The sequence below is a fragment of the Canis aureus genome, chromosome 35 (assembly GCF_053574225.1).
Source record: "Canis aureus isolate CA01 chromosome 35, VMU_Caureus_v.1.0, whole genome shotgun sequence".
Lineage (NCBI taxonomy): Eukaryota > Metazoa > Chordata > Mammalia > Carnivora > Canidae > Canis > Canis aureus.
Window position 1 is genome coordinate 13,686,485 of NC_135645.1, and position 18,863 is coordinate 13,705,347.

At 36.2% G+C, this 18,863-nt stretch overlaps 1 protein-coding gene across 11 annotated transcripts in view; it reads left to right on the forward strand.

The window, feature by feature from the left end:
• CFAP44 (cilia and flagella associated protein 44) overlaps window positions 1-18,863 on the forward strand; it is a 126,439-nt gene that overhangs the window by 76,462 nt on the left and 31,114 nt on the right. For all 11 annotated transcript variants that reach the window (XM_077884497.1, XM_077884492.1, XM_077884500.1 and 8 more), the window contains one exon: window positions 980-1,154. In XM_077884497.1, the coding sequence (XP_077740623.1) occupies window positions 980-1,154 (175 nt within the window). The remainder of the gene's footprint in view (window positions 1-979; window positions 1,155-18,863) is intronic.

Genomic DNA, 18,863 nt, shown 5'->3' on the forward strand with positions numbered 1-18,863 from the left:
CAAGGGGGGCACTGCAGCTAGTGCCCATGATACAGTACTGACATTAATGCCGCTTTATCCTCTTGATTGAGAAAAACTTAATGGCTCCTTTCTGCCTCTGGGATAAATTCTGAAATCATTTTCCTGGTATTTAATCCTTCCACAGCATATCCTTATTCTGTTTCCTATTAATAGTGCATTTTCATACTGTTCTGCTAGTATTTTTAGCCTATTGTCTTGCTCACTGCTCTCTAATTATGCCTGATAGTTTTATACGCAGGCTCCCACTGGAGGGACCAATTCCTTCCTCTCTTCTCTGAATTCTACCAATTCTTAGAGATCCCAGATTGAATTACACTTTTGTTATAAAGTCTTTCCATGATCACTCAAGCCACACTAAACTCCTGCTTTTCCATATTACCATATATTTGAAATGAGAAGTGAAATCGTGAGTTATAACCATATGACCATCTCATATTATTATTTAACTTTTTTCCAAAGTATATCTCTCCATAGCTTGAACATAAAGTAAGAAATTGCCTCAGTAGATACGTAACTCTTAAATCATAGGTTTGATTGCATGTTTCTGACCAGTTTTTTAATTGGCCCCAGACCACTGCAGTTGGTGAATGTCACCTCAAATTATACATGTCAGATAGGACTTGCTTGTTTTCCCCTTCCCCCACTATATCACAAATATTCCAACCATTTCCCAGTGTATCTGTCAGTGGCCTCTAGTGATTTATCTTGTTTTTGTCTTATCTTGCCAACTTTTCAATAAAGTCCTTTGGAGCAAATGCTGTGACTTAGGTCTCTTTATTTTGGTATGCTAAAAGACTTATTTTGGGGTTGAATTGATGGTCATTGTTTAACAAAATGAATTACAGATTCATTATATCCTGTTTTTTAAAATGGGGCAGGTTTAAAAAAGTTTGAGAATTTCGTTTTGATGTTTCAAGAAGATGGAAAACAAACAAACAAACATTGACTCTCTGTACAGGTGGGAGCATTAGTGTGCCAGAAGAATCAATTATAGAAGAAGGGAAGAAATTTCGGCCTAAAACCCTAAGTGAAATTATGGTGGAAAATCAAATTGAGAAAACAAGGAAACTTATATTAAAAGCTGAAAGGGCCCAGCTTAAGATTCAGCAGCGAAAAAAAGAATGGGAAGAACTGTAAGTGTGTGTATTTTTGTTTTCTTTCTTTTTTCCTTCTTTCTTTCCTTTTTTCTTTTTTTTCACCCATACGCTTTCATCTTAACATGAGTTTCAGGATATCTTTGAAATAGAAACAGAGATGAAGTATTGAAATCAGATCAGCTGGGTCTTTGAGAGTGGTGATACCTTAGTGGAACATCCTTAGGGTTTGGGGCCCAGGAATTCCATTTTGTGAATGCAGTCAGAGATTTTTAAGGATTAAGAAATTCCTATCTATCCAACCATCAGGTTATTTTTCTTTATGCTCTAATATCTTATAATTTTGACTTTCACCTTTAGGTCTCTCATCAACTAAAGTTGACTTTTAAAAACTCAGGCATGGGGTACTTTTATTTAACAAGCACATTGTTTTTTTTGTTTGCCACCTACATGTGTTTAATGAAATGTTTCTTCATGTCTTTTGCTCATGTTCAAATAAGATTGTTTGCCATTTTACTGTTAAGTTCTGAATTTCTTTTTATATTCTAGATACGAGTCCTTAGTTGGTTATGTGGTTTTCAAGTATTTTCTCCTAGTCTATAGCTTGTCTTTTCATGTCCTTAATAGGGACCTTTTGCATAGTGCAAGCTTTTAATTTTGTTAAACCCAATTTATCATTTTTTCCTTCTGTCAATCTTGTTTTTAGTGTTGAGTTTAAGAACTCTACCTAGCCCTAGTCCCCAGTGATTTTCTACTATATTTTTCTATCTTTTTTTTTTTTAAAAGATTTTATTTATTTGTTTATTCATGAGAGACACACACACAAAGAGAAGCAGAGACACAGGCAGAGGGAGAAGCAGACGCAGGCAGAGGGCGAAGTCCCAAGGCAGGACTCGATCCCAGGTCTCCAGGACCACACCTTGGGCGGAAGGTGGCGCCAAACCGCTGAGCCACCGGGGCTGCCCTATATTTTTCTTTAAAGTTTAATAGTTTTACATTTTACATTTAAGTCTATGATCCATTTGGAGTTCATTTTTGTATAAGTTTTGAGATTCGGGTGTTTTTTCCTACTTTTTGTTTTGTTTTGCCTGTGGATTTGCGATTGCTCTAGCACTATTTGTTGAAAAGGCTCTCCTTGGCTGAATTGGTTTTGCAATTTTCACATTTGTCAGAAGTCAATCTGAGCATATTTGTGTGGGTCCAATTCTGGGTTCATGTTCTGTTCCATTGATCTATGCGTCTGTCCCTTTGCTAATAACGTACAATCTTGATTACTGTAGCTATGTAAGAGATCTTGAAATTGGTCCTCTCATTGTATTCTTTTTTTTTCCATATTGCTTAACTATTCTAGTTACTTTGCCTTTCTATATAAATTTTAAAATAATTTTGTCTACACTTACAAATAAAATCTAACTGGAATTATGATAGAAATTGTGTTAAACCTGTGTATCAGTTGCGGGGGAGGGGGGTTGACATATTTATTATGTTGAATTTTCTAATCCATGGACATGGTATGATTCTCAATTTATTTAGATCTCCTTTGATTTCTTTCATCAGTGTTTTGTTTCTGTATAAAAGTCCTACACATATTTTGTTAGGATTAGACACTTTTTTGGCAATTGTAAATGATAATTTGCTTTTGATTTTGGTATCTATGTGCTCATGTTCATTGTTAGTATAGAAATACAATTGGTTTTTGTGTGTGTGTTTATCTAGTATCCTGTGGCCTTGCTAACTGTCATATTCTGACCGTCTTTTGGTAGGTTCCTTAGGATTTTCTGTGTAGACAATCTTATCATCTGTAAATAGGGACAGTGTTATTTTTTCCCAGTTTGTTTGCCTCTTATTTCCCTTATTTTCTTGTTGGACTGGCTAGAATTTCAAGTATAATGTTGAAATAGAATGGAGCTTCTAGAATTTGTTCCTGATCTTAAGGGGAAAGAATTCAGTATTTGAATGGTATATTGGTTTTCATTCTTCTGCTTGAGGCTGCCTGTTTGAGGTTGATGTTTCACTGACTGTATATAGTAGGGTTATGTTTTTTAATCTATTAATCTCAGTTCTTCAATTGGTATATTAAGACCATTTACCCTTATGTAATTTATACATGGATTTACTTATATATTTATATATATAATTATTGATAGTTCAGGCTTATATCTGCTATTTTATATTTTGTTTTCTGTTCTCTGTATTTTTTGTTAGTTTCAGAGACAGAATGTATTGATTAATCAGTTGCATATAATAGTCAATGCTCATTACTTCAAGTGCCCTCTTTAATGCCCATCACCCAATTATCCCTTCCCCCTGCCAACCTCTCCTCTAGCAAACCTTCAGTTTGTTTCCTGGAGTTAAGCATCTCTTATCGTTTTCTTCTCTCTCAATTTTCATCTTATTTTATTTTTCCTTCCTTTCCCCTATGTTCATCTGTTTTGTTTCTTAAATTCCACATATGAGTGAAATAATACGGTATTTGTCTTTCTCTGACTGACTTGTTTCACTTAGTATATTATCCTCTGGTTCCATCCATGCCATTGAAAAATATGGAAAGAGCCCAGATGTCCATCAGCAGATGAATGGATAAGGAAGATGTGGTATATATATAAAATGGAATATTACTCAGCCATCAAAAAGAATGTTCTCGGTGTTTTTTGTTTTTAATTTTTCATGATTTCCTGTGGTTTACTTGAATATTTTAGAGTTCCAATATGATTATAATGTTTTTGAGAGTATCACTTTGAACACCTTTTTTAGCATTTTCTCTGGGTAGTACATTATGTATTCACAACTTACCACTGTCTACTGGTATTGACATTTTATCAACTTGAATGAAATGTAAAATTACCTTACCTGCCTTCAAGTCCCTTTACATATCCCACTGCTTCACACATCCCACTGCTTCTTGTTTCCCTTGTTTATAGAATAATTGTATAAATATTTTCTCTATATACATTTTATTCTCTTGATTTTTTTTCTCAACTGGCTATCCAGACTATGTTGTTAATCTCCAGATATTTATGAATTTTACAGTTTCTTTCTTGTAGTTGATTTCTAGTCTTATACCTTTGAGGTTAGGAAAGAAATGATATGATTTCAAGTTTTTTCAGTTAATTAAGACTTGTTTTGTGGCCTGCTGTGATTTATCCTGAAGAATGTTCCATGTGCATTTAAGAATGTGTATTCTGCTACTGTTGAATGGAATGTCTGTAAATATTTGTTAAGTCCATCTGGTCTAACTTGGTATTTAAGTCCAATGTTTCCTTATTGATTTGGGGTTTTTGGGGGGAGGGTCTGGATGACCTAGTTTTGTTGTATGTTTGGATTCTTTCTCTTTATGTTGTTTGTATCTGTTAAAGGTTTTGCTTTGTGATGACTATGAGCCTTATATAAAACATTTCAATCTATTTTAACCTGATAATGACTTAACTTTGAACATATGCTAAAGCATACTTAACTCCCCCCAACACTTTGTTTTTGATGTCACAGTTTGTATTTTCTTACTTTATATATCCATTAAGAAATTATTGTAGTTATAGTTACTTTTAATACTTTGCCTTTTAACCTTTATACTAAATTTATAAAATATTTACTCACCATCATTAAAATATTAGAGTATTCCTAATTTAACTTTATATTCGCCTTTATCAATGAAATGTATACATGTTTTCCTGTTCCTAGTCAGTGTCCTTTCACTTCAGCTTGAAGAACTGACTTTAGCATTTCTTGTTAGGCTGGACTAGTGGTGATGAACTCCTACAGCTTTCATTTGTCTGGAAAACTCTTTATTTGCCCCAATGCTTAAGGGAAAGCTTTGCCAGGTAGGTTATTTTTGGTCAGCAGTCTTTCTTTATCATACAATTGACACATTTAGTGTCCAATTCAGTGGAGTTTTTTATATATTGAGGTTTTCAACCATTACCACTATTTTCTAATATCATAGTCCCCCCCCCCCAAAAAAACTCCACTCATTAGCAGTCACTCTCCATTTCCCCAAACTCTCATTCTTAGCCCTAAGCAACCACTTTTTTTTTCTTTTTGAAAGAGAGAGCATGGGATCCCTGGGTGGCACAGCGGTTTGGCGCCTGTCTTTGGCACAGGGCACGATCCTGGAGACCCGGGATCGAATCCCACATTGGGCTCCCGGTGCATGGAGCCTGCTTCTCCCTCTGCCTGTGTCTCTGCCTCTCTCTCTCTCTCTCTATGTGACTATCATAAATAAATTTAAAAAATTAAAAAAAAAAAAGAAAGAGAGAGCATGAGTAGGAAGGCATAGAGGGACAGAGGGAGAGGGACGGAGAGAATCTTAAGCAGGCTCCACACCAAATGTGGACATGGGGCTCGATCTCATGACCCTGTAGCTGTGATTTGAGTTGAAATCAAAAGTTGGACACTTAATTGACTGAGTCACCCAGGTGCCTCTTAAGTCTAAGCAACCTTTTATTTTTTTTTGTCTACAGATTTGTCTATTCTAGACACTTTATATACATGGATTCCGTGGTCTTTGTGACTGGCTTTTTTTTTTCTTCATATGACTTTCATTTTCATCCGTGGTGTAGCATGTGTCAGTACTTCACTCCTTTTTATGACCAAATAATCCATATCACATTTATATGTCATCAGTTGAAACACATTTAGGTTATTTCCACTTTTTCACCATTATGAATAACGCCACTGTTAACATTTACATAAATTTTATGTGGACATGTCTTTTCAACTCTCTTGGGTGGATACCTAGGAGAGGAATTGCTCCTTTAATATGCTAACTCTGTTTAACCTTTATTTTTTAATTGAAGCATGGTTGACACACAATGTCAGTTTAGCTTCAGGTGTACAACAGAATTTGACAACTCTATATATTATGCAATACTCATAAGTGTAGCTACCATCTGTCCCCGTACAGTGCTATTACAATACCGTTGACTATATTCTCTATGCTGTACCTTTCAGCCCTGTAGCTTATACATTTAATAATTGGAAGCCTGTGCCTGCCATTCCCCTCACTCATTTTGTGCATTCTCAAACCCTTCTCTTTTTTGGTAACTATGGTTTGTTTTCTGTGATTATGGGTCTAATTTTGCTTGTTGTTGTTTGTAGACTTGTTTTTTAGATTCTACATAGAAGTGAAATGATATTATATTTGTCTTTCTATGAATTATTTTATTTAGCATAATGCCCTTTAGGTCCATCCATGTTTTGGAAATGGCAGGACCTCATTCTTTTTTATTGCTGAGTAATATTCCATTATTATTTCTTTTTCTTGTATGATTGCTGTGGTTAGGACTTCCAGTATTATGTTGAATGAAAGGATGAGAGTCAATCTCTCTTGTTCCTCATCTTAGAGGAAAAGCTCTCTCTCTCTTTTTTTTTTTTTTTTTTTAACCATTGAGTTTGAGGATAGCCATTTGGTTTTTTCCATATATGCCTTTATTGTTAAGGTTCCCTTTACACTCACTGTGTTGAGAGTTTTTATCATGAGTTGATATTGGATTTTGTCAAATGCCTTTTCTGTACATATTGAGATGATTGTATTATTTTTATCCTTACTCTGTAAATATGATGAATTAAATTGATTTGTGAGTATAGAAGCATCCCTGCATTCCTGAAATAAATCCTACTTGATCTTGTTGATGTCTCTTTAATGTATTGTTGAATTCAGTTTGCTAATATTTAGTTGAGGATTTTTATATCTATATTCATCAGGGATATTGGCCTATAGTTTCTTTTCCCAAGTTTTTATTTAAATTCCAGCTAGTTGACATACAGTGTAATATTGGTTTCAGGTGTAGAATTTAATGATTCAACATTTACATTCAACACCCGGTGCTAGTTACAAGTACCCTCCTTAATCCCCATCACCTGTTTAACCCATCATCCTACACATGTCCCCTCTAGTAACCATTGGTTTGTTCTCTAGCTAAAAGTCTGTACCTGATTTTCTTCCCCACCCCCCAGTTCATTTGTTTTGTTTCATCAATTCCTAGCCACAGCTATCAGACAACACAAAGAAATAAAAGGCATCCAGATCAGCAAGGAAGAAGTCAAACTTTCACCGTTTGCAGATGATGACATGATACTCTCCACATAAAACCCAAAAGACTCCACCCAAAAATCGCTAGAACTGATGCATGAATTCAGTAAAGTCACAGCATATAAAATCAATGTGCAGAAATCTGTTGCATTTCTATACGCCAATAACAAAGCAGCAGAAAGAGAAATCAAGGAAACAACCCCATTTACAGTTGTACCAAAACCCATAAGATACCAGGGAATAAACCTAACCAAAGAGGTAAAAGATCCGCATGCTGAAAACTCTTTAGTCTCTATAACACTTATGGAAGAACTTGAAGAAGTCACCAAAAAATGGAAAAACATTCCATGCTCATGGATTGGAAGAACAATTATTTTTAAAATGTCTATACTACCCAAAGCAATCTACACATTCAATGCAACCCCAACCAAAATACCACCGGCATTTTTCACAGAACTAGAACAAACAATCCTAAAACTTGCACGGACCCACAAAAGACCCTGAATAGCCAAAGCAATCTTGAAAAAAGAAAAAAGCAAAGCTGGAGGCATCACAATTCTGGACTTCAAATTATATTACAAAGCTTTAGTGATGGTACTGGCACAAACACAGACACGTAGATCAGTGGAACAGAGTAGAAAATCCAGAAATGAACCCGCAACTACGTGGTCAATTAATCTTCAACAAAGCAGGGAAGAATATCTAATGGAAAAAGGCCGTCTCTTTAACAAATGGTGTTGGGAAAATTGGAGAGCACCACGCAGAAGAATGAAACCAGACCACTTTCTTAATTACCACACACAAAAATAAATTCAAAATGGATTAAAGACCTAAATATGAGTCAGGAAACCCTTCAAATGCTAGAGGAGAACGCAGGCAGCAACTTCTTTGATCCTGGCTGCAGCCCGTGTTTTCTTATTAGATATGTATGGAGGTACACTGTACAAGGCCAGCATTACCCTGATACCAAAGCCAGACTAAGACATTACATAAAAACAGAAGTATATGGTATTTGTCTTTCTCTGACTTATTTCACTTAGCATAATACCCTCTAGCTGCATCCATGTCATTGAAAATGGCAAGATTTCATTCTTTTTGATAGCTAAGTAATAGCCCATTGGGTCTGTGTATGGATGGATATATATGTCTCACTTCTTTACCCATTTATCAGTGGACATTTGGGTTCTTTCTCCATAATTTGCCTCTTGGTGATAGTGCTGCTATAAACATTGGGGTGGAGGTACCTCTTCAAATCAGTATTTTTGTATCCTTTGGATAAATATCTAGTAGTGCAATTGCTGGGTTGAAGGTAGTTCTATTTTTAATTCTTTAAGAACATCCATATAGTTTCCAGAGTGGCTGCACCCATTTGCATTCCCACCCACAATGTAAGAAAGTTCCCCTTTCTCCTCATCTCACCAACATCTATTGTTTCTTAGGTTGTTAATTTTAGCTTTTCTGACAGGTGTGATGTGGTATGTCATTGTGGTTTTGATTTGGATTTCCCTGATGATGACTGACGTGGAGCACCTTGGCATGTGTCTGTTAGCCATCTGGATGTCCTCTTTGGAAAAATGTCTGTTCATGTCTTCTGCCCGTTCCTTGACTGGATTATTTATTTTTTGGATGTTGATTTTGATAAGTTCTTTATGGATCTGGGTACTAGCTCTTCATCTGATATGTCATTTGCAAATATCTTCTCCCCATCCACTGGTTGCCTTTTAGTTTTGTTGCCTGTTTCCTTCACCTGTGCAGAAGCTTTTTATTTTGATGGAGTCCCAATAGTTTCTTTTTCCTTTTGTTCCCCTTGCCTCTGGAGACGTATCTAATAAGAAATCACGGGCTGCAGCCAGGATCAAAGAAGTTGCTGCCTGCGTTCTCCTCTAGCATTTGAAGGGTTTCCTGACTCGTATTTAGGTCTTTAATCCATTTTGAATTTATTTTTGTGTGTGGTGTAAGAAAGTGGTCTGGTTTCATTCTTCTGCGTGGTGCTCTCCAATTTTCCCAACACCATTTGTTAAAGAGACGGCCTTTTTCCATTAGATATTCTTCCCTGCTTTGTTGAAGATTAATTGACCACGTAGTTGCGGGTTCATTTCTGGATTTTCTACTCTGTTCCACTGATCTACGTGTCTGTGTTTGTGCCAGTACCATCACTAAAGCTTTGTAATATAATTTGAAGTCCGGAATTGTGATGCCTCCAGCTTTGCTTTTTTCTTTTTTCAAGATTGCTTTGGCTATTCAGGGTCTTTTGTGGGTCCATGCAAGTTTTAGGATTGTTTGTTCTAGTTCTGTGAAAAATGCCGGTGGTATTTTGGTTGGGGTTGCATTGAATGTGTAGATTGCTTTGGGTAGTATAGACATTTTAAAAATAATTGTTCTTCCAATCCATGAGCATGGAATGTTTTTCCATTTTTTGGTGACTTCTTCAAGTTCTTCCATAAGTGTTATAGAGACTAAAGAGTTTTCAGCATGCGGATCTTTTACCTCTTTGGTTAGGTTTATTCCCTGGTATCTTATGGGTTTTGGTACAACTGTAAATGGGGTTGTTTCCTTGATTTCTCTTTCTGCTGCTTTGTTATTGGCGTATAGAAATGCAACAGATTTCTGCACATTGATTTTATATGCTGTGACTTTACTGAATTCATGCATCAGTTCTAGCGATTTTTGGGTGGAGTCTTTTGGGTTTTATGTGGAGAGTATCATGTCATCATCTGCAAACGGTGAAAGTTTGACTTCTTCCTTGCTGATCTGGATGCCTTTTATTTCTTTGTGTTGTCTGATAGCTGAGGCCAGGACTTTCAGTAATATGTTGAACATCAGTCATCCCTGTCATGTTCCTGACTCTAGGGGAAAAGTTTGCAGTTTTTTCCCCATTTTGAGTGATATTTGCTGTGGGCTTTTCAGATATGGCATTTATGATATTGAGTTATGTTGTCTCTATCCATAAATGTGAAGAGTTTTAATCAAGAAAGCTTGCTCTATTTTATCAAATGCTTCTTCTGTATCGGTTGAGAAGATTTTATGTTATTGTCCTTTCTTTTATTTATGTGGTGTATCACATTGATTTTGCGGATACTGAGCCACTCTGCAGCCTAGGAATAAATCTCACTTGGTTGTGATGAATAATTCTTTTATGTACTGTTGGATTTGATTAGCTAGTATCTTGTTGAGAATTTTTTGTATCCCTGATCATCAAGGATTTTAGCCTGTAATTCTCTTCTTCAGCAGGATCTTTGTCTGGTTTTGGAATCAAGGTAATGCTGCCCTCATGGAATGAGTTTGGAAGTTTTCCTTACATTTCTATTTTTTTGTAACAGTTTCAGAATAGGTATTTAATTCTTTAAACATTTGGTAGAATTCCCCTGGGAAGCCATCTGGCTCTGGATTCATGTTTGTTGGAGATTTTCAGTTGCCGATTCAATTTCTTTGCTGGTTGTGGGTCTGTTCAGGTTTTCTATTTCTTCCTGTTTCCGTTCTGGTAGTTTATGTTTCTAGGACATTAATATGTTATTAATTTCTTTTTTAAAAAAAAAGATTTTATTTATTCATAAGAGACACAGAGAGGGAGGCAGAGATACAGGCAAAGGGAGAAGCAGGCCCCCTGCGGGACCCCGATGTGGGACTCAATCCCAGGACCCCAGGATCATGCCCTGAGTGAAAGGCAGATGCTCAACCACTGAGGAACCTATGTATCCCCAGAAATTTATTAATTTCTTCCAGATTGCTCAATTTGTTGGGATATAATTGCCATAAGATTCTCTTATAATTTTTTGTATTTTTGTGATGTTGTTTGTCATCTCTTATTCGTGATTTTATTTATTTGGGTCTTTTCTCTTTCTTTTTTGAGAAGTCTGGCTATGGGTTTATTGATTTGGTTTGTTCTTTTCAAAAAACCAGCTCCTGGTTTCTTTGATCTGTTCTACTGGTTTTATTTCTATATCATTTATTTCTGCACCAATCTTAATTATTTCCCTTCTCCACTGGTTTTAGGCTTTATTTACTGTTCTTTTTCCAGTTCCTTTAGATGTAAGGTTAAGTTGTGTATTTGAGACTTTTCTTCTTGAAGAAGGCCTGTATTGCTATATACTTTTTTCTTATGACTGCCTTTATTAAATCCCAAAGGTTTTGGATGGTTTTATTTCCAGTTTAATTTGCTTCCATGTATTTTTAAAAGTTTGTTCTATAATTTCCTAGTTAACCCATTCATTCTTTAGTAGAATGTTCTTTAATTTCCATGTATTTGTGGTCTTTCCAATTTTTTTCTTGTGGTTGACTTCATGTTTCATCGTACTGTGGTCTGAAAATATGATGGTATGATCTCAGGCTTTTGGTACTGGTTGAACACTGATTTGTGGCCCAGTATGTGATCTCTTCTGGAGAATGTTCCATGTGCACTTAAAAAGAATGCATATTCTGCTGCTTTAGATGTTCGGAATATATCTGTTAAGTCCATTTGGTCCAGTGTGTCATTCAAAGCCATCGCTTCCTGGTTGATATTCTATTTAGATTATTTGCTTGTTGTTGTGAGTGGGGTGTTAGAGTCCCTTACTATTGTTGTGTTATTATCAGTGAGTTTCTTTAAATTTGTTATTAAGTGATTTATGTATTTGGCTGTTCCCAAGCCATGAGCATAAATATTTACAGTTGTTGTATCTTGTTGGATAGACCCCTTTAGTATGATATAGTGTCCTTGTTCATCTCTTATTACAATCGTTGGTTTAAAATAGTTTGTCTGATATAAGTATGGCTACTCCAGCTTTCTTTTGATGTTTGCTAGCATGATATATGGTTCTCAACCCCCCCTCACTTTCAATCTGGAGGTGGTTTTGGGTCTAAAATGAATCTCTGATAGGCAGCATAACAATGGGTCTTGCTTTTTTTTAATCCATTCTGATACCATATGTGTTTTGATTGGAGTATTTAGTCCATTTACATTCAGAGTAATTATTATTTTTAAAAAATACTTTATTTGACAGATAAGGAAAGAGCACAAGTAGGGGGAGTGGCAGAAGGAGAGGGAGAAGCAGGCTCCCCACTAAGCAGGGAGTGCAATATGGGGCTCAATCCCAGGACCCTGGGATCATGAATTGAGACAAAGACACTTAACCAACTGAGCCACCTAGGTGCCTCAGAGTAATTATTGATAGATATAAATGTAGTACCATTGCATTACCTGTAAAGTCACTGTTCCTGTAGATTGTCTTTATTCCTTTCTAGTATTTGTTGCTTTTGGTCTCTTTTCTGCTCAAAGAGTCCCCTTTAACATTTCTTGCAGAGCTGGCTTAGTGTTCATGAACTCCTTTAGTTTTTGTTTTCTCTTGGAAACTCTTTATCTTTCTTTCTAGCCTGAATGACTGTTTTGCTGGATAAAGTATTCTTGACTGCATATTTTTTCCACTTAGCACATTGAATATATATCACATTCCAGTCCTTTCTGGCCTACCAAGTTTCTGTAGGCATATCTGCTTCTAATCCTCTGTGTCTACCCTTGTAGGTTGAGGACCTTTTGTTCCTACTGCTTTTAGAATTCTCTATTTTTGTATTTTGCTAGCTTCACTGTTATATGTCTAGGTGTTAGCCTGTTTATGTTGATTTTGAGGGGAGTTCTCAGTGCCTCTTGTATTTGAGTGCCTGGTTCCTTCCCCAGATTAGGAAAGTTCTCAGCTATGATTTTGTTCAAATAAACCTTCTGCCTCTTATTCCTAGTTGTCTTCTTCTGGAATCCCTATGTTATGGATATTATTGCACTTTATGGAATCACTGAGTTCCCTAAATCAACCTTCAATATCTAATAGTTTTCTTTCCCTCTTACTTTCAGCTTCATCATTTTCCATAGTTTATCTTCTCTATTCTAATTCATTCTTCTGGTTCTTCCATCTTCACTGTGATGATTACATCTAGTTGTTTTCCATCTTAGTGATGGCATTTTAAAAATTTGGCCTGACTAGTTTTTAGGTCTTTTATCTCTGCAGGAAGGGTTTCTCTGGTGTCTTCTATGCCTTTTGCAAGCCCAACTAGTATTCTTACGAATGTTGTTCTAAATTCTTATTCATATATCTTATTTCTATCTGCTTTGAGAAAATCCCTGGGTGTGATTTCTTCTGCATCTTTCTTTTGGGGAGAATTCCTCCATCTTGTCATTTTGTATGTTTCCTGTTCCTGAGAGTAACACTATATTAAGAAGGGATCATACAATATCCAGGACCTGGCACTTCAGAAAGTGTTTCTGGTGTATCTATGTGCACTCTGCTGTTGTGTTTGGGCTGCTCTTTTCCCCCCTTTTTCTTTGGAATCGGGCTTATAGATTTTTGTTAGTCTGTTTGGTTTTTTTGTTATTGTTGCTCCCTTTCTTTTTACCTCCTTTTTTTCAGAGAGTGCTCTGGCTCATAGTCAGATTTGCCTAGTAACCACACACTTGCAGGGCACAGGGGGGCGGGGTTTGGTGTAAGTGGGTCCCACCTCCACTGCGGGTGTTGAGTTTCTCACTGAAGTCTGACTATGTTGGTGGCAAGGGAGAAAATGGGGCCACCCCACTCTCTACTCCCAGGACAAGGAATCTGGTGCTTGACACTGAGAAGTCCTCACAAAAGAATGAACAATCTCCCTTGTGTTCCAGGCTTTTGTCAGATCCCTACCCTTACCTTTTCTGTGCTTGGCACTATTGGCATGCCTGACACCACAGGTCTCCTGCCTTTTATCTCTGGTGCACAGATGGGATTTAAGACTCCAAATCTAATGACGTGGCATGATACAGATCTGCTACCCTCCGCTAGGAGAGAGCCTTACCATGTCTGGTGCTGTTTCATCCCAGAAACAGTCACGCATCTGCACAAATGCACCTCTGTGTGCACCTATATCCCATGCAGGTGAAGGCCTGCTTAATGGCACATGCAGGGTTTTTTTTTTTTTTTTCTTGTCCTTGGAGAGACAATATATCTTCTTTCAGATGTATTCCAGGAAGGGGAGCATTCTCTCCCAGTGTGATGCAGGGGATCCCTACACCATGCTTTCTGCTTCCAGGCCTGTGCATTTCTCTTCCCCAGGAGCATCCACCATGGCTCAACTCTGGTGAAAATCACTCACTTCCAAAACCTTAGTATTTGAGCTCTACACACTCCTTGCAAAAATGTGCAATACCCAGTTTCTTTCAACTCCCCAGTCAGTGGTTTGGGGCAGGTGTTTTTCTTGCATGAACCCAATGTGCTATTCTCTCTGTCCCCCTCCCTTTCTCTCTCTGCAGAAAGGGCTCCCTCCTCACTGTGGCTTTTCTCTCCCTCAGTTCACATCTACATGCCTCATATTTGCCACAATCACTACTTCTGGCCATGAAGATTATTCTCCCAATCCTCAGACTAATATCCTAGGTGTTCCAAATGATTTAATGTCAATCTAGCTGTGTTCAAGGGGTGAGGCAATCCCAGAGTCGTCCTACTACTCCTCCATCTTAACTCCTGTCTCTAGATGCCTTTTTAAACGAAAGCTTTAAACTAATCTGCTCATGGTCCCTCAGCCCCATTGCAGTTCAGTGTCAGGAGTGTAAACTAATCTGCTCATGGTCCCTCAGTCCTATACCTCCCATTGTAGTTCACAGTGTCAGGAGTGGTGATTCCCTTTGTTACTGTGTATTCATCTCTCGTTGTTCTTTGTGTGGTCTACCTTTTGTTGTGCAGAAGCTGTGTTGTCAGCCCTCAGTTATTCTTTGGAAGAAATTACTTTATAAATAGGTATAGATTTGGTGTGTCTGTGGAAGAGAGGAGTTCAAGGTTTTCCTATGTTGCCATCTTGAGTTCAGGCCAAGCTGAACTCAGTTGTCTTTCAGACCTTTGTGATTGTGCAAGCCATCAAAAATCATATCATCTCAAGAGATGCAGGAAAAGAATTTGACAAAATTCAACATCTACTCATGATAAAAATTCTCACCAAACTGGATATAAAAGGAACATACCTCAGCATAATAAAGGCTACTTATGACAAACTGACAACTAATATCATATTCAGTGGTGAAAAGCTGAAAGCTTTCCCTCTGAAATCAGGAACCAGGATGTTCAGTCTCGTTATTTCTTTTCAATATAATTGTAGAAGTCCTGGCTAGAACAGTTAGGAAGAAAAAAAAAAAAAAACACATCCAATTGGGAAGGAAGTGCATCTGTCTATTTGCTGATGACATATTATATATAGAAAATCCTAAAAACTCTGCCAAAATACTGTTAGAAATAATAAATGATTTCATTCAAGATGACAAGATATGATAAATATATAAAAATAAGTTGTGTTTCTATATATTAACAACCCTCAGAGAAATTAGGAAAACAATCCTGTTACAATTGCATCAAAAAGAATAAAATATAGGATGCCTGGATGGCTAAGTGGTTAAGCTCTACTTTTGGCTCAGGGTGATCCTGGAGCTCAAGGATTGAGTACCACATCGGGCTCCCTGAGGGGATCCTGCTTCTCCCTCTGCCTTTGTCTCTGCCTCTCTCTCTTTGTGTCTTTCATGAATAAATAAAATCTTAAAAAAAAAAAAAAAAAGAATAAGGGATCCCTGGGTGGCGCAGCAGTTTGGCGCTTGCCTTTGGCCCAGGGCACGATCCTGGAAACCCGGGATCGAGTCCCACGTCGGGCTCCCAGTGCATGGAGCCTGCTTCTCCCTCTGCCTGTGTCTCTGCCTCTCTCTCTCTCTCTCTCTCTCTGACTATCATAAATAAATTTAAAAAATTAAAAAAAATAAAATACTTACAAATAAATTTAAGCATGGATATGAAATACCTGTACAGTAAAAACAATAAGACATTGATGAAAGAAAATTAAAGAAGGAGATATAAATAAAAGACATTTCATGCATGGACTAGAAGACTTAATAAATCTACAGACTCAATGCAGTCTCTAACAAAGTTCCACAGAAATAGTAAAAGCAATCCTAAAAATTGGGTGGAACCATAAAAGACCCTGAATAGCCAAAGCCATCCTGAGAAGGAAAAACAAAGCTAACCTGACTTCAAACTATATTACAAATCTATAGCAATGAAAACAGCATGGCATTGGCATAAAAACAGAGACTCAATTGATGAAATTGAATAGAGAGACCAGAAATAAACCTATGCATATATGATCAATTTATGACAAAGGACCCAATAATATATAATGGAAAGGTTAATCTCTCCAATAAATGGTGTGGAGAAAACTGAACTACTACATGCAAAAGAATTACACTGGACCAGTATCTCACACAATATGTGAAAATTAATGCAAAATGAATTAAAGACTTGAATGTAAGACCTGAACCCATTAAACTCCTAGAAGAAAACATAGGTTGTAAGTCCCAATTGGGGGGGGGGGGTGTCCTAGCAATGATTTTTTTAAGGCTTGAAACCAAAAGCAAAGGCAACAAAAACAAAAATAAACAAGTGGGACTATAGCAAACTAAGAAGCTTATGTACAGTAAAGGCATAAAAAAAATAAAAGGGCAACTTAGGGAATGTATTCACAATCTTATATTTGATAAGGGGTTAATATCCAAAATATAAAAGAAGTTTTACAACTTAATAGCAAAAGAAAAAGATTTAAAAGTGAACAGAGGACATATATAGACATTTTTCAAAGGAGACTTGCAAAAGGCCATTAAGTATATGAAAAAGTGCGGAACATCACTAATCATCAGGGAAACACAAAACCACAATGAGGTCACCTCATACCTGTTAGAATACCTATCATTAAAAGGACAAGAGCTAACAAGTACTGGCAAAAATGTGGACTAAAGGAAACTTTGTGCACTATTTTTTTTTTTTTTTTTTACTTTGTGCACTATTAATGGGAACATAAATTGGTGCAGCCACTATGGAAAACAGTATGGAGGTTCCTCAAAAAAAATAAAAATAAGACTACCATATGGTCCAGCAATCTCACTTCTGTGTATATATCCAAAGAAAACTAAAATGGTCTTTGAAGAGATGTCTGCACTCCCATGTTTATTGCAGTGTTGGTAACAATAGCTGAGATATGGAAACATATCTCCAAGTCTCCATTAATGGTTAAATGAATAAAAAATTATGGTACACATATATACATGGGAATATTTTTCAGCTTGAAAAAGAGAGAAATGTTGCCATTTGCAACTACAAATGGACTTTGAGGACATTATACTAAGTAAAATAAGTCAGAGAAAAACAAATGCTATATGATTTTCCTTATGGGAATCTAAAAAATCTGAACTCATTGAAACAGAACATATTGATGATTGCTAGAGGTGAGGAGTTGGGAATGAAGGTGGTCAAATAATACAAACTCCTATTTATAAGATAAGTTCTAGAGATGTAATATACAATATGATGACTAGTTAACAATTATATTATGTATTTGAAAGAGAATAGTTCCTAAAACTTCTTGTCACAAGAAAAAATTGTAACTGTGGACAGATGTTAACTAAATTTATGGAGGCAAACATTTGTAATAGATACATGTATGAAATCATTATGTTGTATACCTTAAACTGTTACAATATTACATGTCAATCATGTCTCAGTAAACTGGAAAAAAAATAGGCATTTGATATTTTCCAAAAATATATATTGCTAGATTTGATTTGCTGGTATTTTGTTATGGACTTTTGTGGGTTTTTTTTTAAATGAAGAATACTGGTCTCTGGTTTTATTGTTATGTGATATCTTTCCTGGTTTCTTACCAGGGTAATATTAGTTTCATAAAATGAGATGAGAAGTTTTCCTGTCTCTTCTATTTTCTGAAAGACCATGTAGGCTTCATATTGTTTATTTCTTAAATATTTAATCAAATTTGTCAATGAGCCAACTGACATGGAATATTCTTTGAGAGGTATAAATACAAATTCCAATTTTTCATGGATATAGTGCTATCCAGATTTTATATTTTCTCTTGGATCAATTTTGATAATTTGTGTCTTTTGAGGAATAAATTTATTGGCACACAATAGTTCATACTATTGATCTTTTACTTCTACTTCTGTAGTGTCTGTTGTATTGTCCTCTGTTTTATTCTTGACATAGTGCTCGCTTTGGCAGCACATATACTAAAATATTCTTGACATAATTAATTTGTATCTTCTCTCTTTTTCTTGACCATTCCAGCAAAAGACATCAATTTGATCTTTTCAAGGAACTAACTTTTGGTCATAGATTTTTAGAAATATTGCTTGTCAGCTTTCTATGTCACTGATTTTTCTGTTCTACATCATTTCATTTATTCTAATTGAGTTTAGTTAATTCTTTTCTTTCTTGCTGCTTAAGTTTTAAGTTTAAGCTGTAAGCTTTGATTTTATTTTATTTTATTTTTTGTTTTTTTTTTAGCTTTGATTTTATACTTTTTAAATTGTAAGCATTTAAAGTATAAATTGAAGTATAAATTTAAAATATAAATGAAACACTGAACTTCATTACTTCATTTTATAAGTTCTGATATATTTTCAGCATCATTTAGTATAAAATATTTTCTAATATCCCGTGTGATTTCTTGCTGATTGTGATTTTTTAAAAAACATTTATTTTATTTGCGAGACAGAGATAAAGAGAGCAAGCAAGCACACGTAGGGGAGGCACAGGAGTGGGAGAGAGAGAAACTCAAGCAGACTCAGTGCTGAGTGCAGAGCTGGATGCAGGGTTTGATTTCACAACCCTGAGATCATGACCTGAGCTGAAATCAAGAGTCAGAAGCTTAACAAACTGAGTCACCCAGGTGCCCCCGTCGTT